The following is a 23,734-nucleotide window of genomic DNA, read 5'->3' as shown; positions in this document are numbered from 1 at the left end:
AACAAAGAAAGTTATTCCTCTACCCATATTCCATGAGACCCTTGTATAACAAAACAAAGAAAGTTATTCCTCTACCCATATTCCATGAGAACCTTGTATAACAAAACAAAGAAAGTTATTCCTTTACCCATATTCCATGAGAATCTTGTATAACAAAACAAAGAAAGTTATTCTTCCACCCATATTCCATGAGAACTTTGTACAACAAAACAAAGAAAGTTATTCCTCTACCCATATTCCATGAGAACCTTGTATAACAAAACAAAGAAAATTATTCCTCTACCTATATTCCATGAGATTCTTGTATAACAAAACAAAGAAAGTTATTCTTCCACCCATAATCCATGAGAACCTTGTACAACAAAACAAAGAAAGTTATTCCTCTACCCATATTCCATGAGAACCTTGTATAACAAAACAAATAAAGTTATTCCTCTACCCATATTCCATGAGAACCTTGTACAACAAAACAAAGAAAGTTATTCCTCTACCCATATTCCATGAGAACCTTGTATAACAAAACAAATAAAGTTATTCCTCTACCCATATTCCATGAGAATCTTGTATAACAAAACAAAGAAAGTTATTCCTCTACCCATATTCCCTGAGAACTTTGTATAACAAAACAAACAAAGTTATTCCTCTAACCATATTCCCTGAGAACTTTGTATAACAAAACAAAGAAAGTTATTCCTCTACCCATATTCCCTGAGAACTTTGTATAACAAAACAAACAAAGTTATTCCTCTACCCATATTCCATGAGAATCTTGTAGTTGTACAACAAAACAAAGAAAGTTATTCCTCTACCCATATTCCATGAGAACCTTGTATAACAAAACAACGAAAGTTATTCCTCTACCCATATTCCCTGAGAACTTTGTATAACAAAACAAAGAAAGTTATTCCTCTACCCATATTCCCTGAGAACTTTGTATAACAAAACAAAGAAAGTTATTCCTCTACCCATATTCCATGAGAATCTTGTAGTTGTACAACAAAACAAAGAAAGTTATTCCTCTACCCATATTCCATGAGAATCTTGTATAACAAAACAAAGAAAGTTATTCTTCCACCCATATTCCATGAGAACCTTGTAGTTGTACAACAAAACAAAGAAAGTTATTCCTCTACCCATATTCCATGAGAACCTTGTATAACAAAACAACGAAAGTTATTCGAAAATGTTTTAATTTTATCGTTAATGTTGGGCAGATATATAATTTAGGACTTTCTCAAAATATTAACAATATTTGCACAGATTTGAAACAAACTTTTTTGGGAGTTTTACAATATCCCCAACCACTCAACCCCCTCCCCCATCCTACTCACTTCCCCGAAAGATTCCCTCCACCCCGCATTGCGTGTTTGCGGGATGCGGGACGTGCTTCTTCCTTTTGCTTCCTCGCGTGGCTGCGCCTCGAGGGAGGGGGGGTTTCGGGGTGGGTGGTGGAGGCGGCGGACTGTGTCACAGCAGGACACCTCGCGTCATTGGGAAGTGGCCCGGGGAGCGTCGGGTCGGTGGTCCCGCCGCAGTAGCCGCAACCTTCACACTCCGGTGCCGAGACAAGGTGCAGCGTCGTGCCGAGTAAAGGCGAGCAGCATGAGCGCTACCTGCAGCAAGCCGGAGCCGCGAAAGGTCACCAGGAGGGAGAAGAACCGCGTAGCAGCTCAGAAAAGCCGCCAAAAGCAAACCCAGCGCGCGGACAAGCTGCACCAGGTGATTAAAGCTCGGAGAAAATAAATAAATAAATAAAATAACCAACGAAAGAAAACTTCCATTGAGCTTCTTGTACATTGTTTACCATAAAGTCATAAACTCCAAGGAGTTAATGCGGGATCATCGCGAAGTTTCTTCTTGATTTTAAACTCTCGCAAAAACCACCCGCAGGAGACCGAGCAGTTGGAGAGAGAGAACGTCGCACTTCGGAAGGAGATCAAGCGGTTGCACCGCGACGTGCAGCACCTGTCGACGTCCCTGGCGCAGCACGAGACCACGTGCTCGTTCCATCGCGTCGCTACCGTGGCCTGCGGGGCGCTTTCCACGGCACCGACGCCCGCCTGGGGGGCACAATCCGGCTTCGTGCCCCCCCACCATCATGGCTGCGGAGCTGAGAGCGCGCAGAATCTGGTGGTGAACGCCTTCATCAACACGGACGCTTACGCCGACGTGCCTTTCAGTTAAGGTTACCTGCGACGGTCATTGCCGTGTGCCGACGTCGAATCCGAAGCACCTGTGGATTGAACAGTTCGGAGAAAGATCCGTTGCTCAAAACTTGCGAACCGACTCTGTAAAAGTTTGCAGAAGCACCAGAACCAATGTGGACGTGCGGAAGAATTATCTACACAATGACATGCAAGGCTGTGATTTGTCCTCTTTTTGTTTACCAATATGTACAAACAGGTTTAGAACAATTATTTGCATTCATACAATGTGGAAGATTATTCGAGACAGTTCATGATAAACAACGTAATTACAATGTCTCTGTTATGAGCTGTATTGTTGAAAAATCAAAAATGTACGATTATTTAATATTTATGTATTGTAGAAGCCTAATGCAATCGGGACTGTATCGTGATGTCACTTATGTACATGATATTATTGAACATCTATGCTACCTCCTTAACGGCTCGAATTATTCTCACATTCTTGTGGGGTCTGCCGGGGAGGTTTTCCGGGCAAGTCTTTCACGATCTGGCTGGCCAGGCCTGTCGTTCGACTGCGGGTGGCAGGAATTTCTTCAGAGTGCTGGCGAAAACTCGCTTACTCTTTGCGAAAGATAGCACGGGATCTTTAAAGCCCACCGACGAACGTTACCAGAAGGTACACCCGGCTTCACATCCATCCGGGGGACGGCACACGTTTGTTATACAATACCCGGCCTGTTAAGTACCAATCCACCATTTTATAGTTGGGTCGTGAATAGAACCCAGAATAGACAGCTAAAAGGCAAATGAGTAAACCGATGCACTGATCCTGTCGGACTGACTTGAGTATGATTACAAAACTTATATAAATAAATGCATTTATTGTACGGGTAATGATGAAGTGTGCAACAACCAATATATATATGGGCTATGGGCATATATATATGTATAATATATATATACGTATGTATATATATACGTATGTATATATATATATATATATATATATATATATATATATATATATATATATATATCTATGTATATATATATATATATATATATATATATATATATATATATATATATATATATATATATATATATATATATATATATATATATATATATATGGATATACAGTATATGTATAATATATATATATGGGCATATATATATATGGATATATATGTATAAATATATGTATATATATATATATATATATATATATATATATATATATATATATATATATATATATATATATATATATATATATACACACGTGTGTACAAACATATACATATGTCTGACACAGACATATGTATATATATATATATGTATATATATATATATATATATATATATAAATATATGTATATGAATATATATATATATATATATATATATATATATATATATATATATAAATATATGTATATGAATATATATATATATATATATATATATATATATATATATATATATATATATATACTGTATATATATATATAGATATAGATATTTATATATCTCGAAATATCCAAACGATAAAAGGAATTTTGTGCTGTCGTTTGAATTGTCTGCGTGCTGTTGTTGAAATTGTTGATTTTGTTGTTTTTTAACCACCGTCCGACATGACTTCAACTATAATTGTTGGAATAACATGACGATGGCTAAAGTTGTTTACTTTTCACTTGTGCTGCCCATTTCAGATAAAGTTCGAAGAAACAACATCAAGAAAAGTCCGTTTGTCCATTCTGTATAAAAATGAAATTGAAATGTGCAACAATTTTGTTTAAATATCGTTTTAACTGGGGAAGTTTTCATATGTACAGTACAGTGCAATGTCCAAACTATTGTAAACATCCAAATAATTATGTACACAAATGAAAGAAAGGTCATTGTCAGACAGAATTAATTCAAGTACAAACTGGGGTGGCTTGTTGAGGCTGACAGGTGCTCAAATATACGATTTCTGTTTTTTTCTGTGTTATTGGCCATGAATGTTGTGATGAAATAATTCTAAATATGTCAGAAAAATAAAAAACAGAATTACAAAATGTAAGACTTGGCACTATGTGCAGGCGCAGCCTTTAGAAGAATCGCGACTCTTCTGCCTCCTCAAATCCATGGGCGAGCACGATGCACGCTGGGCGGTGAACGTTCAGAGCAAACAACAGGTTCTGCATTTCGCTCCGCAACCGCTCAATCTGCGACTTGAGCTGAGTGTTTTCTGCTTCCAGCATTTCTGATTCCTGCACACAAATATACCGATGCAACCTTTTGGATGTCTCACAAGGACCAAGGAGAAAAAGACAAAATGTCATAGCCCCCGTGATTCTACTAATTTTGCTCCTTGGAGTTAAAGTCCACCAGTCGGTCAATTTTCGTTGGATTCGGCATGTGTATACTCTCATATATTGTCTTTGTGCCACCTTTGAACAAAATCGGGCCATGTATGTCTGAGAAATGGTTGGGGACATGTTTAAGTAACAAAATGGTCGGCCATATTGGATCTGATCTCAGGGAAAAAAATACCGTACATATGTAACCCATCATTCATTATTTGTGTGCCAAGTTTGAATAAGATCGGTAAATGCATGTCTGAGAAATGGTTGAGGAAGTGCTCAGTATCTGTTTTTTTTCCAACTAAAATGGCCGCCAGTGTACTAGTCGGCCATCTTTGGTCAGATAGCGAAATAAAGTGAGGTGCACGTGTATGCCATCAGGTCCTGTACTTGTGCCAAGTTTGAAAAAAGTCGGACCATGCATGACCGATAAATTGTTGGGGACATGTTTAAGTAACAAGATGGCCACCAGTCAGCCAGCTTGTATCTGATCTTGAAACAAAAATGAGGTGCATATGCAAGCAATCATTGCTGATCTGTCTGCCAAGTTTAAACAACATCGGTAAATGCATGTCCGAGAAATGGATAAGGACGTGTTCAACATCGGTTTTTTTTTTACAACTAAAATGGCCGCCAGTCGGCCATCTTTGACCGCATCGCGAAACAGAATTATGTGCGTATGTGTACCATCATGTATTGTTTTTGTGCCAATTATGAACAAAATTGGTACAAACAACTCCGAGATATGGTTGCGAGCGCACGGACGGACGGACAGACGAGACCCAATCCATAAGCTCCGTGTCGGAGCTTATGGATTGGGTCGTACTAAGTCCAACGGGGGCTAATAATAGCATCGCTGTGGGAAATCGATTACTGGATAAGGTTTGTGTGAGTAGATTAGTGTACTGATGGCTGCAAAAATAATTTTTTTTGCTTGATGTTTTTCTTTATCAGAGCAAGGCTCATGGAAGAGTAAAGTTATATTGACGGTGGGGAAGTGGGGCAACAATTAGGCACAACTGGCAAAGGAATGAGAGAGACAGAGACAGAGAGAGAGAGGGAGAGAGAGAGATAGATGATATGATATGATATGATCTCAGGTTTTTGTTTTTATGTTTTATTAGTTTATGTTTTCACCCCTCTCTGTCTGTTTATTTGTGAGTTGTGGACAGTGAAATCAGCAGGTAAGACGGTTGGTTGGTTCAGGAAGGGCTAATGGGGGAGGGTGGGTGTTAATAAAGATCAGGATCAGGATGGGGGATGACTCGAGGTGGTGATGTACTGCGCCTGCTTAAAGCCCTGATGCACAGAATGAGACAGAAGGCCTCTGGAAGGCGGTTCCATAGATGGGAGAAGTCGATAATAAAGGAGTTGAGGTGTGCAGTAACCATTCTGCACTTAATTTGAAATATCCCATTCTGTAGCTTTTAGACTTTAGAGACATCTACATGTTAAACATTTGCGAGAAGGGAGTGCATGTAGTTGGGGTGGGGGTTGGGGAGAAGAGTAGAGAAAATAAAGATTTTGACGAGTTAAATGATTAAATAAATAAATAAATGAATTCATCATCACAGCAGACATAAAAGCATTCCTTTCCTCCAATGACCTCATCTCAGATTATTAATTGAAATTCAGATCTGGTCACGCTACCTTTGGCTTGCTGCTTCTACTCTCCCAACATTGGATGGAGGCCCTCAATATCAGACATGAGATCAGGGCCTGGACATATCTCGAGCTTTCGATATAGTCCGGCATCCTGTCTTGCTCTCCAAACTGTCTGCCAATGGAATCCAAGTCCAACTCCACACAAGGCTTCAGGACTTTCTCCACTCTCGTTTCTTCCTTCTCTTTCTGCTGTTCCTCTACTTACGTTGTGTCCTGATTGAGTATTTTGATGATCCCGTCTGTGTGTTTCTCTGTTTGTCGGCAGAAAAACTGGACAGCAAGAGCAGATACAATCGCCAAACTTCACACAGAGCTTCATATTGGGAATTTCTCAGAAAAGTTCAGCTTTGCGCTCATCAGAAAATTATAAAATGAAATTTAGTACAGGATTATATTTACTCATGCCACAGTCATAAGCTGGCACCTGAATATTATTGAAGGCATCTTTCTGGATGCTTATCTCTTCAGTCCTCTATCTTCAGATCCTGGTGGAGTGGCATATTGTCCCTAAAGTGTGCATGTTCAGAGGAGAAGTTCTATACTGGAACTGGAACTCTGCATTGTAGCAACTCAGGTCCAGTCTTTATGCAAATTGCAGCACACTATCTTCTTCTACTACTACAGCACGAATTAATGAATGATCGTTTTAAGGCCATTTTTCTCCGCTAGAGCGGGGGTTAGCCTTGCGGGCCCCATGACAATCATGGTTCCCTGTTTGAGGCAATGTTTTTATGGCCGGATGCCCTTCCTGACGCCAACCCTTGGTCGCCTCTTACGATGCGCAGGGATACGGTGTACCTATTCTAAATCGGGGTACACACAGGGATCATTCATCCCAGCAAGCTGGTACTCAATTTGCCGACCTCGGAAGGATGACAGGCTGAGTCAACCCCCCTGGTGTTAATTTAGCGATCGACCGGGATTCAAACCCAGGATCCTAGGATCCCAAGCTGCACCCTAACCGCTAAGCCAACACCAGGCTTCCTTCTACTACAGCATCTCACAGACTATTCCACAAGTTTATAATCCTCAGCTTAAATAAGTTATTCTGTACATTCTTATTGGCTGCCAGCTTCACTAGTTTATTTAAGGTTCTTTTGAAACACGTTTCCAGCACAAAATATCCAGGGCAAACAAAATGGCAGGCCTAGTCAGAAGGAACTTCATGTACCTCGATGAGGACATGTTTTTAAGACTCTACAAAGCCTTCGTTCGGCCTCATTTGGTAGATGTTCACTCTGTGTAGAACCCGTACAAGTTAAAGATGTTGATGGCTCGGGAAATATACCTAGGGAAAGACATACCTCCTTTACCTGAAGGAAATCTATTCCTCCTCCTGGGATTCCTCCTGGGAAATTCCTCCTGGGAAATTCCTCCTGGGAAATATACCTGAATATTCCTCCTTTAGTGGCGGGCATACAGAGACATGATTGAGACCTTTAAGATGCTCAAAACGGAGACAATAAAGTCACGCGTCTGATCTAACAGCACAATATTCCCATAACCAGGGAACACTTTTTTCAAAATAGAGCCTGTGTACAACATGAAGCTCTGTTCCAAGCTTGGCGATTGTAGTTGCTCATATTGTCAGGTTATTCTGCCGACAAAAACACAGATGTGTTTATCGCAATACTCACATGCCTAGCAGAAACAGGAAGTACTTCAAAAGTAAGAAAGCACAAAGAGCTCAAGAGAGTAGAGCTGAGAGGGAGAAGCAACTGTCACAGATCTAACGATCTCTAAACATCAACAGCAGCCGTGACCAAAGAGCAGAAACAGCTGACACTAACCAGGGATAGAAAGTCAAACTCAAGAGTAAATGAGATCACAGTCAAGCAGAAAAGTCATAGTTCTTTAACAGGTATCAACAAAGCTAAACAAGTATTAGTATACACCCTAACTTTAGCCTTGTCTCCTTATCTTTGGAGGAGGGTGGGGAAGAAGACAAACATAACGGTGTGAGTCCAGTCAGAACCTCCCTCGGGTGCATTCATAGGAGTAGTTTGACTTCTCTATTTGGGGGGAGGGGGGGGGGGATATTAATAATGGGTCTGACTTCCAAAATTACCGACTTGTTAGTGTAGTTACAGTGAACGTGAAATCACAAATACAGTTCATGTTCATTATTTAATCATCCTTGTTTTTTGTTGTAGCCTAATTTTTAGCCCGTCCCCTGCACAGCATGTGCGTGTGTGTGTGTGTGTGTGTGTGTGTATATATATGTGTGTGTATATGTGTGTGTGTGTGTGTGTGTGTGTATATATGTGTGTGTGTATATGTGTGTGTGTATATGTGTGTATATGTGTGTATATGTCTGTGTGTATATGTGTGTGTATATATGTGTGTGTATATATGTGCTTGTGTATGTGTATTAATGTGTGTGTATGTGTATTGTGTATGTATGTGTGTATGTGTATGTATGTATGTGTTTGTGTGTTTGTGTGTGTGTGTGTGTGTGTGTGTGTGTGTGTGTGTGTGTGTATGTGACGTAACTTTTTTACCATTTGAGTTTTGTGATCAAATTTTCAACAAAGCTTTATTATGAGAATATGGAGAAGGCAAATTAATAATTTTGGTCAAAAGGTCAAAGGTCAGCATCACATCAAATTGTCAATTTTCATCTGATTGACCTGAAATTTTAAGGATTTGCATATTGGGTCACATAATTGGTTCACCAATCGAAAGCGAGAAACGGATTCTTATTTGATCTAAAGATGAAAGTTCAAGGCTGCATACAATCATCAATTTTCATTTTGTATTTTTTAAACCGGAGGATACAATTTCTCAAGATAACCCCTATACTCTAATTTACAAGTGAATTTATCTATTATACAGGGGTTAGCAATGAGTAATACACTAATTTATAAGTGAATGGATCTATTGTGTTGTGTTTATTTGTAAATACTCGTACATGCCATTGGAATTCATCTGTTTGTTTTTTTACACCTCCCCCTCTCCCCCTCACACACACCCCTCCCTCTCCCCCTCACACACACATTCATGAGTGGGGGCATGTAATCGTGCAAAACTATTCTGGGGGAGCAAACAATCTTCATGCCAAGTTTGAGCCTTGTGGGTCAAAGGGTGTGGAAGGTACATCGGAACACACCACACACACGCATGCAGCACCGCTTTATAAAGGGGTGAGGGGTGGGGGTGGGAATACAATAATTCAATAATAATAATAAATATTTAAATAATACATCTAAAAGAATACAATAGTAAAGAAAATTACATTTTATTTGATTTTTCACAATAATCTAAATGCTAAACTGGTCCAAAAAGACCCACGACTGCATTCGTGAGGGGGAATTTAAAAAATAAATTCCCCCGATCCTGAAAGAAAAAACCCTCAAAACACACATACAGGAATATATATTAACCTTCATTCAAAGTGTATATGAAAGATAATGGGTAAAATCGTTTTTATAACAAAGTTATGGAGACATAGCCTGAGGTCATAAAAGACCCACAATTGCATTATAGGGGTTAAATTTTTAAAACAACCCTCCCCCTCCCCCCCCACACCCACCCTCCCCAAAGTCCTGAACAAAGAAAAACAATACACACACAGATATATGCATTGGTCTTTCTATGAAGGAAATCTGAAAGATCATGGGTAAAAACGTTTTTATAACAAAGTTATTATAAAACAAAATCATGCCATACAAAAAGGACCCACGAATGCATTGAAGGGTTAAAAACTGTTTTCATTATTTTGAGCAGGCAGAAGAAGAAGAGGACGACGTCTGAATACAAACGGATGTGGACGGGCTTTGCATTTTCAGATGCTTTCTAGTTTGACATGTTTACCAGCTACCCGGCCAATATTACTTATAGCATAACAACAAATTATTGAATAAAAAAAGAAATAGAGTACTTTATGAATCATGTCTTCCCAGTGATACACATACAGTGCATTCAGAAAGTATTCAGACCCCTTCACTTTTCTCACATTTTGTTATGTTGCAGCCTTATGCTGAAATCGTTTAAATTCATTTTTTCCCTCATCAATCTACACTCAATACCCCATAATGACAAAGAGAAAACAGGATTTTAGAAAGTTTTGCAAATTTATTAAAAAGAAAAAACTGAAAGATCACATTGACATAAGTATTCATACCCTTTGCTATGACACTTGAAATTTAGCTCAGGTGCCTCCCATTTCTCTTGATCATCTTTGAGATGTTTCTACACCTTGATTGGAGTCCACCTGTGGTAAATTCAATTGATTGGACATGATTTGGAAAGGCACACACCTGTCTGTATAAGGTCTCACAGTTGACGATGCATATCAGAGCAAAAACCAAGCCATGAGGTCGAAGGAACTGCCTGCAGAGCTCAGAGACAGGATTGTGTCGAAGCATAGATTTGGGGAAGCCTACAAAAAAAATTCTGCTGCATTGAAGGTTCCCAAAAGCACAGTGTCCTCCATAATTCTTAAATGGAAGAAGTTTGGAACAACCAGGACTCTTCCTAGAGCTGGCCGCCCGGCCAAACTGAGCAATCGGGGGAGAAGGGCCTTGGTAAGAGAGGTGACCAAGAACCCGATGGTCACTCAGGCTGAGCTCCAGAGATCCTGTGTGGAGATGGGAGAAACTTCCAGAAGGACAACCATCACTGCAACACTCCACCGATCTGGGGTTCATGGCAGAGTGGCCAGACGGAAGCCAAACAGTTCAATCTTGGTTTCATCAGACCACAGAATCTTGTTTCTCACAGTCTGAGAGTCCTTTAGGTGCTTTTTTGTAAACTCCATGCGGGCTTTCATGTGTCTTTCACTGAGGAGAGGCTTCTGTCTGGCCACTCTGTGAGACCTTGTATAGACAGGTGTGTGCCTTTCCAAATCATGTCCAATCAATTGAATTTACCACAGGTGGACTCCAATCAAGGTGTAGAAACATCTCAAAGATGATCAAGAGAAATGGGAGGCACCTGAGCTACATTTCAAGTGTCATTGCAAGGGGTCTGAATACTTATGTAAATGTGATATTTCAGTTTTTTCTTTTTAATAAATTTGCAAAACTTTCTAACATCCTGTTTTCTCTTTGTCATTATGGGGTATTGAGTGTAGATTGATGAGGGAAAAAATGAATTTAAGCGATTTCAGCATAAGGCTGCACCATAACAAAATGTGAAAAAGTGAAGGGGTCTGAATACTTTCTGAATGCACTGTATATAAACATTGTCTAAATATAAATACTGTTCTTACCTTAGTGACTAAAGTAGGTACAATCGTTTTTCCCTTCGGTTAACGTAAACATCCACAATGTCCTCTGGAATGAGCTTCACAGTAAAATCGCCTACTATGTGAAGAAGAGTCAGTGAAGAAAATCTTTCTCCAGCCATGGTTGAGCACAAACAGTTTCTAATCCGTCTCATTGCAGAAAAGCTTCCTTCTGAAGTGGCTTCATTTGTGAAAACCTTTCATTTGTGAAAAATCACAAATTTCAAAGTTGTTAATCTGATTTGAAACAGGATTAGTCAGGTTCACTATGTTTTTTCGTTCAAAATTTTGGTAGATTAGCAAAACTATACATTTTTGGAATATTCAGAGCATGAGGAATCCAAAAATTAATGTTTACATTTGCGTAGACACCTTTGCGAAAATGACACTCAGGACAGTGATGAAGATCTGTAAAAGCATATTCCTGAACGGTATGGACCTCGTAGATCCTGTGTATAGGACTTGTAGTTCAATCTGATACAACCTATAACTTCCTATAACAACCTATAACTTCAAAGGACTTGCAATATCATGTATTATGTAATACAGTTATATCACAAATATAAAGACAATGGTTTTCAATTACCTTTGTTTGTTGCTTTTCTATAATCCTGAGAACTATTTTGAGGCCTTTATTGGATTCCTTGACCCAGAAAACATAGGATTAGCATATTTAATTAAGTCTCTAGGTTGACTAGAAGCCGAGATCGCGCAAAATATGTATTTTATGGCGGCCATTTTCAAAATCCAAAATGGCGGCCATGCAGGTGTCTGTGCAAATGCCAACATTGATTTTCAGATTCTCCATGCTCTGAAGATTCCAAAAATGTACAGGTTTGCTAATCCCAAAATTTTGAAAGAAATTATATTTGTTAACATAGTGAACCTGACTAGATGCAGCCAATCACGTCACTCTATGCAAATACCGCGACATCTGCCGTGGCTGGGAGAACAAATCCACGCACTTGGGTTCCGATTCGCTTTGTTAAGGGCCTATCTCATTGGCCTGGAGACTAGGTGGCGACCTGGTGGCGACTCGAGTCTCCGCTGGTTGCGGAGACGTCTCCGCGACGTCTCCTGGAGACTAGCCGGGTCTCCGGGAAGTCGCGGGAAATTCAAACATGTTCGATTTTTCGGCGACGTCGCGGAGACTAATTTTGTCCGCGACTGGGGAGATGTCTCCGCGACGTCTCCGCGACGTCTCCGCGACCTGCTGGAGACCAAGGAGACTGAGGAGACGTTGCGGCGACGTTGTGGCGGCGACGTTGTGGCGACGATGCGGCGACATCTCCGCGACGCTGCTTGACGCTGCTTGACCCACTTTAGAGACCACGTGACTGAGCGCGTGCTGGCATCATCGAGACGCCTTCACTCCTGGTCCAAGTCAGGTACAGGATCCAGTCAAGGTCTTCATCATTTGGTACTTGTTCCTGCTACTGCTGCTGCTCCTTGTACTGCCTTGGAAGAGGCCCCACCATCTTGTCTTGCCAGGGGACAGCTCCAACTCCAGAGTAGTACTGTCCTTCCACCATGCCACCCAAGGGCAGTGGGGGCCGGAAGGGCAAGAAGAAGGAGGATGAAGCAGTTGTGGCAGCTTCAGTGCAGTTTGTGGATGCTGAGGCAGCAGTTGATGCTAGAGAAGATGAGGAACATGGTTCCAGCGGCGATCCGACTAGAAAACAATACGATTGGAAAGAGGGGCATCAAGAGGCAATGGCTGACTTCTGGGAGGATCATCCGGAATTTTACGATAAATCGTATGCAAGATACAAAGATAACCAAAACAAGAAAGCAACGGTTGAAACCTTCCTTGTTGACATGCAGAACATCTTCGAGGAGATCAAGAAGCCCCTACCTACATGTGAGTGTATATTTAAATTGCATTGAATTTACATTTAATTGCATTCAAATAAATACATGCAAAAATATGTAAAAAATGAAGCGAAAGGAGTAGTGATGAATATCATCGCCCTGGCGTAGACGTCGCCCTGGCGTCGCCTTGGTGAGAGCGCAAGCCATTTTTTGGTCTCCCGAGTCGCCCGAGTTGCCCGAGTTGCCCGAGTTGCCGCAACTGATCAGTCGCGGCAGTCACGGCGACGTCTCCGCTAATGAGATAGGCCCTTTATAGACACGTTTAAATATGGGATGTTTTTATCTTCATTGTAAACTACTGAAAAAATATAGGTGGGGGCATTGCCCCCCCCCTCCTCCTCACCCCCTAAACTCCGCCGGTGGGAGCATTCTAGCACCTACCCTTGAGCCCCTATCGTGGTCTGTGGTGTTAACCTTCCACTTTGTTTGCTGCAATTCTGCACTGTGCAGTCAATTTCTGAAGTGCAAATGGTTCGCTTGATCCCTGTTAATGCTCATGAGGGAGGTTGGAACAGGAATCTCCCATGAGAAAGACGTTCCAAAACAGTGGCAACAGCCGAGTTTATTTCACAGGATATTCTGTGATGAAACACTTTCCTGATGAAAGACAAGTAAATCTGAAACTCAGTGCGTGCCAATGAAAAACCACTGTACTCAGTGGGCGTTGAAACTTTGGATTTCCATCCTCTTATGAAGCTCACTTTTTGATGGCAGTACACTTTGTCGGCCGGTTTTCAGTTCCTTATCTAGTGGTAGATACTTTAGAATTGAGTTTGAGTTCGCTTGATCATTTCTGTGTTGATCATTTCTGTTTCTGTGCTTAATCGACATTAACATCTATATATATAAAAGAAAGTTTTTGTTTGTTTGTTTGTTTGTTTGTTTGTGTGTTTGTCTGCACGCGCGAATCTCCTGAACGGTGAAAGATAGGAGGAAACCTCTAATTATCTAATACAAAAAATGTCGGGACGGGCCTCGGGAAGGTTATAGGCGAGGTGGTGAGGCCGGTCGAGGCCCACCTCGGCCGGGCTGGGCCCATTTCGCAATTAAAAGCTGAGCTGAATTATAGAAGTCAATCTTCTACGGCCGTGGGTAAAAGCTGAATTATAGTAGTAAATTCATTCAAAAAGAACCCGGGCAGCGCCGGGTGCTTTCGGCTGGGATATTATAAATGTAAAAATGGTGGTTTGACACCCTACCCCATTATGTCTCATGCTTTTTCCTTCCTTTCGTCCACTTGTCAAAACATCTGTTTTCTTTCATCTACTCCCCCTTTTCCCTTATTTTCTCAAATATATTTATTTATCACTCGATCTATTCCTTACCTCATTGTTCATGTAATATACACTACATGACCAAAAGTATGCGGACACCCCTTCTAATTATTGGATTCGGTTGTTTCCACCACAACCATTGCTGACAGGTATATATAATCAAGCACACAGCCATGCAATCTCTATAGACAAACATTGGCAGTAGAATGGACTGTACTGAAGAGCTCAGTGACTTTCAACATGGCACCATCATAGGATACCACCTTTCCAACAAGTCAGTTCGTCAAATTTCTGCCCTGCTAGAGCTGCCCCGGAAAACTGTAAGTGCTGTTATTGTGAAGTGGAAACGTCTAGGAGCAACAATAGCTCAGCCGCAAAACGGTAGGTCACACAAGCTCACAGAAAGGGACCACCGAGAGCTGAAGCCCGTAGCACGTAAAAATCATCTGTCCTCGGTTGCAACACTCACTACCGAGTTCCAAACTGCCTCTGGAAGCAGCGTCAGCACAACAACTGTTCGTCGGAGCTTCATGAAATGGGTTTCCATGGCTGAGCAGCCACACACAAGCCTAAGATCACCTTGCATAATGCCAAGCATCGGCTGAAGTGGTGTAAAGCTCGCCGCCATTGGACTCTGGGGCAATGGAAATGCATTCTCTGGAGTGATGAATCACGCTTCACCATCTGGCAGTCCGACAAACGAAACTGGGTTTGGCGGATGCCAGGAGAACGCTATATGCCCGGATGCATAGTGCCAACTGTAAAGTTTGGTAGAGGAGGAATAATGGTCTGGGGCTGTTTTTCATGGTTCGAGCTCAGCCACTTAGTTCAAGTAAAGGGAAATATTAACGCTACAGCATACAATGACATTCTAGATGATTGGGTGCTTCCAACTTTGTGGCAACAGTTTAGGGAAGGTCCTTTCCTGTTTCAGCATGACAATGGGCCCATGCACAAAGCGAGGTCCATACAGAAATGGTTTGTCGAGATTGGTGTGGAAGAACTTGACTGGCCTGCACAGAGCCCTGATCTCAACCCCATCGAACACCTTTGGGATGAATTGAACGCCGACTGTGAGCCAGGCCTAATCGCCCAACATCAGTGCCCAACTTCACGAATGTTCTTGTGGCTGAATGAAAGCAAATCCCCACAGCAATGTTCCAACATCTATTATAAATCCTTCCCGGAAGAGTGGAGGCTGTTATGGCAGCAAAGGAGGGGGGGGGGGGGGGGTACCAACTCCATATTAATGCCCATGATTCTGGAATGAGATGTTCGATGTTCTGGCGTCCACATACTTTTGGTCATGTAGTGTGTGTGGATATATATATCTCCCACTCCCACAGCGCACTCCCACTCATCGTCCCAACACACCTGGTCACAACAACGCACAAAATCGCACCTCCTGTCTGCGAACCCTGGCCAAATCACCTGGATTCATACCCGCCGTACAAAACAACATCAAGCTCACCCTGTTCAATACCCGGTCCCTCAACAACAAATGCATCATCCTGAACGACTACATCCTGGAAAATAAACTGGACTTTCTCTGTCTCACTGAGACCTGGCAACAACCACTGGACTACTACACGCTCAACCTCACCACACCCAATGGATATTCTTACATCAATAAACCACGCTCGGAGGGCCGAGGTGGTGGAATTGCCGTTATTCACCGACAAGACATCAAGACCAACCTCATCTCCATCTCATCTGCTCCATCATTTGAACACCTGGCTTTTAAACTCTCTGGTCACACACAGTCAGTCATGGCTGTTGTCTACCGCCCTCCCAAACCACACCCATCATTCCTGTCTGACTTCTCCTACTTTCTGACCCAGCTATGTTCCCTCTCCCCCTCAATCCTCCTCCTTGGTGATTTCAATATCCACATGGACTCCACTGACTCCACGCTAACCACTGACTTCACTGATTTACTCACCTGCTTTAACCTCACTCAACATGTCAACTTTCCTACCCATAACCGTGGTCACATTTTGGACCTTGTCTGCTCTACTGGACTAATTTTGCACCATCTCTCTGGCTCCGACCTCACTCTCTCTGACCACCTAGCCATCACTCTGACCATCAACATCCCCACCCCAGCACCAAGGCATTATCGCACTATCAACTTCCGTAAGCTAAACGCTCTTTCACCTGCCTCATTCTCATCGACCCTCTCTGAAAAAATGTCCACTTCTCCCTTCGTTGACCTCCACACCCCTTCTGACCTCACTGACTACTACAACCACACTCTCTCCTCCTGCCTTGACCAACTTGCGCCTATAAAAACCAAAACAGTTTCTTTCACCCATTCTGCTCCCTGGTTTACCCCTGAACTCCGCCTGATGAAAACTCGTGCTCGCCAACTTGAAAGACTCCGCAATAAAACAGGTCTCACAGTTCACTCCCAGGCCTACAAGGACCACATACAACACTATAAAGATGCCCTCTCCCGCGCCCGCTCCGCCTACTACTCTCAAATTATCCACTCTGGCTCCGGAAACCCAAAAGCACTCTTCTCTACAATAAACAAACTCCTCAGCCCCCTGAACACCACCACCCAGTCATTCACAATAGACAACTGCATCTCCTTCCTTTCATTCTTCCAACGCAAAATTGAAAACATCTACAACAGCTTGACCACCGCCGCACCCGCTCCCCCTCAAACCACCTGCCCCCCCTTATCCTGCCATCCCCTGTCTCAATTCTCCCCAGTCTCCCCTACTGACCTCTCTGAACTCCTCATCGGAATGAAAACTGCCACCTGCACTCTTGACCCCATCCCCTCCAGCTTTGTCAAGGCCTCCCTTCCTGCTCTCTCTCCACTTATCATTGCAACAATAAACTCCTCCCTGTCTACAGGCATCGTCCCACCATCCCTCAAAATTGCTGCTGTTACCCCCATTCTGAAAAAACCTGGACTAAACCCTGACACCCTAAATAACTTCAGACCCATCTCCAACCTACCCTTTCTGTCAAAGGTTTTGGAACGCGCTGTAGCCACTCAACTCAAACATCACCTCTCTGCCAATAACCTGTATGAAACATTCCAATCCGGATTCCGCTCCAACCACAGTACTGAAACTGCTCTCCTCAAAATCACCAACGACCTTCTCCTCTCCTCTGACGCTGGCAACCTCAACATTCTCATCCTCCTCGACCTCAGCGCCGCCTTTGACACCATCGATCACACCATCCTCCTCACCCGACTTGAAACCACCTTTAACATTACCGGCACTGCCCTCTCTTGGATTAAATCATACCTCTCTGACAGACGTCAGTTCATCTCCATCAATAACTGCAAATCCCCCACTGCTCCCCTCCCCCAAGGTGTCCCCCAAGGTTCAGTTCTTGGCCCCCTCCTCTTCATCCTTTACCTGTCCCCCCTCGGTCACTTAATCCGCCGTCATGGTCTCCAATTCCACTGCTTCGCCGATGACATCCAGCTTTTCATCTCCACCAAGTCCATCTCCACCGCCACCCACTCTATCCTGACAAACTGCATCACTGAAATAAAATCCTGGCTTCAAATCAACTTCCTCAAACTTAACTGTGATAAATCTGAAATAATCATCATTGGCCCAAAAACGCTCACCAAGTCCACCCATAACTTTGCCCTCAACATCGACGGTTTCCCAGTATCCACCTCCCCTCACATCCGGAATCTTGGCATCATCTTTGACCAAACCCTCTCCTTCGACAAATACACTAAACAGATCACAAAGACAGCCTTCTTTCACCTGAAAAACATCGCCCGTCTCCGTCCATCCCTCTCCTCCGTGGCTGCAGAAACCCTCATCCACGCCTTCATCACTTCCCGTCTGGACTACTGCAATAGCCTCCTTTATGGTTCACCCTCAACAATCACCAATAAACTCCAATACATTCAGAACTCCGCTGCCCGTCTACTCACCCATTCCAGGACCCGTGACCACATCACCCCCGTCCTTTACAAGCTTCACTGGCTCCCCATCTCCCAGAGAATCCAGTACAAAATTCTCCTCTTGACCTACAAAGCCCTCCATAACCTGGCCCCATCCTACCTGGCTGACCTCCTCTCCAGACACACTCCCACCCACAACCTCCGCTCTGCTGGTACCAACCTCCTGACCCCCCCCCCCCCATCCGGACCAAATTTAGATCCTGGGGGGACAGGGCCTTCTCCATCGCTGCTCCCACCCTCTGGAACTCGCTACCTCACACCATCAGAGACTCCTCCTCACTCACCACATTCAAAACATCACTCAAGACCCACCTGTTCAACACTGCATTCAACATTTAACCCACAGCATCTAACCCCTGACTATCTCCTCTCCTTCTCCCTCCTTTGTGCTTTGAATATTTCCCTATTGATTCTTCTTTTTTTTTTGCAATTGTCTTTATGTTTTGCTATGCATTATGTTTTGCACTCTGTCAAAGCGTCTTTGGGCTTCCTGAAAAGCGCTATCTATCTATAATTCCAGCAATCTCTGTGTGTCTGTCTGTGTGTCTGTGTGTCTGTGACCGCTGTTTCTCGACAACCACGGGTCCGATATACTTGAAACTTGCCAGGTATATTGCTGGGGACCCGAGGATGTGCCTTTTCAAGGTTTGTAATTAATCGGACAAGTACCTACCGAGCTATGTCCAAAAAACGCTTCAACCAATCAGAGAGCAGCGAGCTATCACGTGTGCCGAACCGTTAATGCAATGCAAGCGTTAATGCGTTAATGCAAGGCTTTTCTTTTTTTCCCTCTTCTCTTTCTACTTTTCCTTGCGATTAAATTGCAAACAGCCAAAATACGTTGGCGCTAATTGAATAATTGGCCATTAACACTAAAATAATCGTAACTGCGATATGCCAACTTCCGGACAGTGCAGCCTTCCATGTTGTTGTTGTTTGCAGCAGCTGTTTGCAGCAAGGCAAGGCTTTTCTTTTTTTCCCTCTTCTCTTTCTACTTTTCCTTGCGATTAAATTGCAAAAAGCCAAAATACGTTGGCGATAATTGAATAAATGGGCATTAATAGATAGATAGATAGATATGCGATATGCGAACTTCCGGACAGTGTGCGCGTTACGAGCTGACCGCCATTACGGTACGTAATTCGATTTCTTATGCGCATTATTTCTCCCAATTCAGTCAGAGCGAAGGGCGGAAGCGAAGAGCGTTGTTATTTTTTGTTTACGGGCGTACGGGCGGGGTAGAGCGTACGGGTAGCGTTTTTTTTTTTTTTTGGCAAGGAACGGGCACCCACGTACGGGCAATGCCCTAGTATAAAATAAATGCATTATTATTATTATTAATATATATATATATATATATATATATATATATATATATATATCCCCTACAATATTGGTCTTAAACTGCTCATTTAGAAGGATAAGTGGAGTAAGGATAAGAAAAGAAAGAAGATAAAAAAAGACAAGAAGAAAAATAGAAGAAGGAACCAGCCTCTGTGGAATAATGGCAAAAGTGTCCACTCTGAGTCTGAGAGGTTGGCAGTTCGAACCACAGCAGAGTCATTCCAAGACTTTAAAATGGTAATGCTACTTCCTTTCTTGACACTAAGCATGAAAAAGGATAGAGAATTACAAACAACCATTAGTTGCTAATAATAGCACAGGCTTTGATGGACCCAATGCCCTCCTCCTGGATCAAAGATCATTGAAAGGGAACTCATTAATTTTACCCCACATGCCGTGCAAAGATGGGTTAAGCAATTGGTTCAGTTTATCTGTCAGTTTGTGATCAAGGAACTACTTCATGTCAATTTAATTATATATTTTGAACACTCTAGAGCACGAATCGGAACATGAATCAAACGTGGACTGGCAGTTTAGCAGTACTTTTGCTCTGCATTTGGCGAAAGGTACGACATCTCATCCCGAGTCAGCATGCACACAGTGCGGTGAAGCAATTGCTTCAATCTATCTGTCTATCTGCCTGTTTGTCTGTCAATCTAAATTGAAAATCATTCCAAACAGGAAACGTACTGTTTTTGGGGATGTCATGGAGGACACAAACACCAAGCATGAATAACTAATACGTGTTAAATAAGTTAGTGGAAAAGAGAGTGCATCAAATGCAGTAAACGTCGGATAGTGTGTTTTTTGTTTTTTTTCTACAACCTTTAAAACTTTTATCTCATTTCAATTGAATTAAATATAGTTGAACACTGTAGAACACAAATCCCCTTGTTTGCCCTTCCAAGAACCTTCAGTTTAACAGTACTTGGGTAAAATTGTTTGCCATCTCGAGCAATCAAATTTGCCACTCTAGGTTGGGAAACCTACAAGATTCTTCCTCTTCAACTGTCAAATAAAATGTTTCCAATAAAGTGCCATGGTCTTTTTTTCAGGACTGTGTGGGGTACGGTGTCCTAGGAACTCTCTGGTTGTTAAGAGAAAGAAAATTAAGAGGAAGAAGAGAAAGCAAAATGTGCCTTAATTTTTACGCATTTTTATAATTAGTACACCCGCTCCTGAAGGGTTCAAACGTGCAGCCACCTCTCGCACTTGAATGCGATCATAGAACACCACTTTGGTCATTGGTGGTTTGTATGCAGCCTGTGGTGCGCTGCTGGCTGTGCCGCTGATGCAAGGCTCCCCGATTACCAGTCAGCTGGTACTCATTTTGCTGACCTCAGAAGAATGACAGGCTGAATCAACCCACATGTTGTTGAATGAACGGCTTCACATGGGCTCAAAACGGCATGACAGGGGACCCTAAGATCTCAAGCCAGCCACCTTAGCTGCTAAACCAACACCAGGTGATTTGGTCATTGTCGGGGTGGATTTGGAGTGTCTCAACATGCAGAAAAAAAAAATTCCAACTGGTAGGAACAGGGTTATGCACCGAATAAACGTCACAATTGGGTCGGCATGGTGTTGGGGACAATATCACCATGTCACACTTGCTAAAGACCTTTATTAGTTAAAGATCATTGCAGCCTACCTCGTGGCCTACCTAGAGGACTAGCAAGTCGAGTCAGCTCGTGTCCATTAGTCTGTGGGGGCCATGATAAGCATATAATGCCTCAAGAACGTCTGGTTTCCCCACTTTCAGTTTAGTGTTAAACAACAGTAGCAACTGTTATAAAAGGTAATCCATACGTGGTTGTGATTTAAAATATTTTTAATACCAGTAGGGGTGCCTCACAAAACGCCAAGATAAGCTATTTTTATACACGTTGACATGCCATTTGTCCAAGGAGGGAAAATCCCTTGGTTTGGGGTGGGAGGAGGGGGAGGGAGATATTATTAGTATAAATATTGTTTTATTAATAACATTATTGTTGTTATTACTTTTGATATTAGAAGTGGCCTTGAAAAAAATCCACGGTAAGCTATTGTCGCGCAACTCCGATTAACACCAGAGTTGCGGATAGCCTAAACGGTCTTATTCGGAGGCAACTACCCAAACACGGATTCGGCTATGGCCGCGTGGGAGGAAGAAGGAAAATGGAGGCTGCGGCGGAAGCACTTAACTGCAGCACGCCGGCGTAACTCCGGTCATATGAGAGGAAATTAACTCAAGCGGCACAGGTTTGAATGGGGATGCAAAATAATACAAGGGTTTATTGAATAACAGGAAGGGACAGGAAAAGCACGCGCCAATAAATCTAATGCCTAAATCGGGATCCCGCACACCAGACCTCAAACACAAGACGAGGGGGATCAAATACGAAAGAAACACGTCTTTTATGTCAAGTGTATTCGCGGATGCGGCCTTATCTTGTCTTTGTCGTCTTGGTGGTTGCCGTCCAACACCGCTCCGTCCGGCCCGATCGCACACCACGAGGTCCCTCGCTCCAAGTCCCACAAGGCCTCTCAGCACCGAGCACCACGCACCAAGCACCGATCACCACGAGGTCGACAGCAGGACAGCGAGCTCCACTCGGGCTACACTTCAGCCCCACTCGGGTCGGGATCTCTGAACGACCCGACCGGGCTGCTCAAAACAACTCCCTATGGCTCAACTGCCAACTCTGAGAACTGCGCACTGCAAACTGCCAATGCAACCCGGGCTCTCTCTCTGCACTCGGGATCTGCCAACTCTCCTCGTGCGCACCTCAAACGAACTCCTTCGTTCTGAACTCGAACTGCCCAACTCGACAATTGCAACTCTTCTCGGGATCCAACTCACAACTCTCCACTCGTGACTCGAACTTCTCACTGCCAGGAATATCACTCAACTGCCAGTCCTACTCTATCTGCCCGAAATGGCGTCCGGCCTGGATTAATATCCCCGGCCGGTGACGTCAGCATTGGCGCACTCCCAAACAATCAGAGCCTCCCCCGACTCGCCAGCTCACCCTGGTGCACGCCCACTGCATCACTCTCACTCCCGTCCCTTACTACGTGGTCATAGCCGGCGAAGCCGGTGTTGTGAATGGACGCGTACGTATTATGTTGAAAAGCCAGATTTTGCTGGATCCCTTGAGAATTTCGAAGCTTTGACGCACCAAATCGCTCAATGGAGGCCGCCATCTTGCGGATGCGGAAGTATGCATAACAAATTGAAAAAAGTTCAAGAGGAGTTTGTTTCACCCGTCTTTTTTTGATTCACAATCTTATGCACCTCTAATTTGTAATTAAAATACTTTAAGGCCAACCTCGGCCCACACGAGCCTGGTTATCTTCAACGAAAATCGTCACCAAACACCGGAACCAATGAGATTCGAGCATTTGAAAAAATATTTCAAAAACCAAATCACTCAATGGAGGCCGCCATCTTCCGGATGTGGAAGTATGCACAAAAAATTGCGAAAAAGTTCAATAGGAGTTTGTTTCACCCGTCTTTGATTGATTCACAATCTTATGCACCTCTAATTTGTAATTAAAATACTTTAAGACCAACCTCGTTCCCCGGGCCCACACGGGCCCTGGTTATCTTCAACGAAAATCGTCACCAATTATCGGAACCAATGAGATTCGAGAATTTGAAAAAATATTTCAAAAAAGCTTTTTACCACATTTTGGACGCTGAAAACGGCGTCAAATATTCTAAAATTGACGAAGAATTATTTTAAAGAAATCTCGCGGCCGTAGGGGATAGTTTTTCACGGCCGGAAATATCCGAAGTTGTGACGGAATTCACCGAATGAATCAAGAAGGAAATTTTATAAATTTTAATCTCATCCAGAATGCAAATGGTGTCATTTTGAACTAGGTACGGTACCTTCTACACCTACCTACTACCAACTACTTAA

General features: G+C 42.9%; 2 protein-coding genes across 2 annotated transcripts in view; one reads left to right on the top strand and one right to left on the bottom strand.

Annotated features, from left to right (window-relative positions):
* The first annotated feature begins 1,462 nt into the window (after window positions 1-1,462).
* On the top strand, window positions 1,463-3,041 carry BATF (basic leucine zipper ATF-like transcription factor). The gene is made up of 2 exons (XM_068105464.2): window positions 1,463-1,719; window positions 1,891-3,041. The coding sequence occupies exons 1-2, from the start codon at window positions 1,603-1,605 to the stop codon at window positions 2,182-2,184; spliced, it is 411 nt and encodes a 136-aa protein (XP_067961565.2). The 5' UTR covers window positions 1,463-1,602; the 3' UTR covers window positions 2,185-3,041.
* An 898-nt stretch (window positions 3,042-3,939) lies between these two features.
* The window catches only part of LOC137419390 (cyclic AMP-dependent transcription factor ATF-3-like), a 50,995-nt gene continuing 31,200 nt past the window's right edge, over window positions 3,940-23,734 (bottom strand). The window contains exon 3 of the mRNA XM_068105465.2: window positions 3,940-4,405. Coding sequence (XP_067961566.1) covers window positions 4,244-4,405 — 162 coding nt within the window. The 3' untranslated portion in view covers window positions 3,940-4,243. The remainder of the gene's footprint in view (window positions 4,406-23,734) is intronic.

Source organism: Myxine glutinosa, chromosome 1 (genome assembly GCF_964187855.1).
Source record: "Myxine glutinosa chromosome 1, kmMyxGlut1.1, whole genome shotgun sequence".
In the NCBI taxonomy this organism is placed as follows: Eukaryota; Metazoa; Chordata; class Myxini; order Myxiniformes; family Myxinidae; genus Myxine; species Myxine glutinosa.
This window is presented reverse-complemented; position numbering and strand designations above follow the sequence as displayed.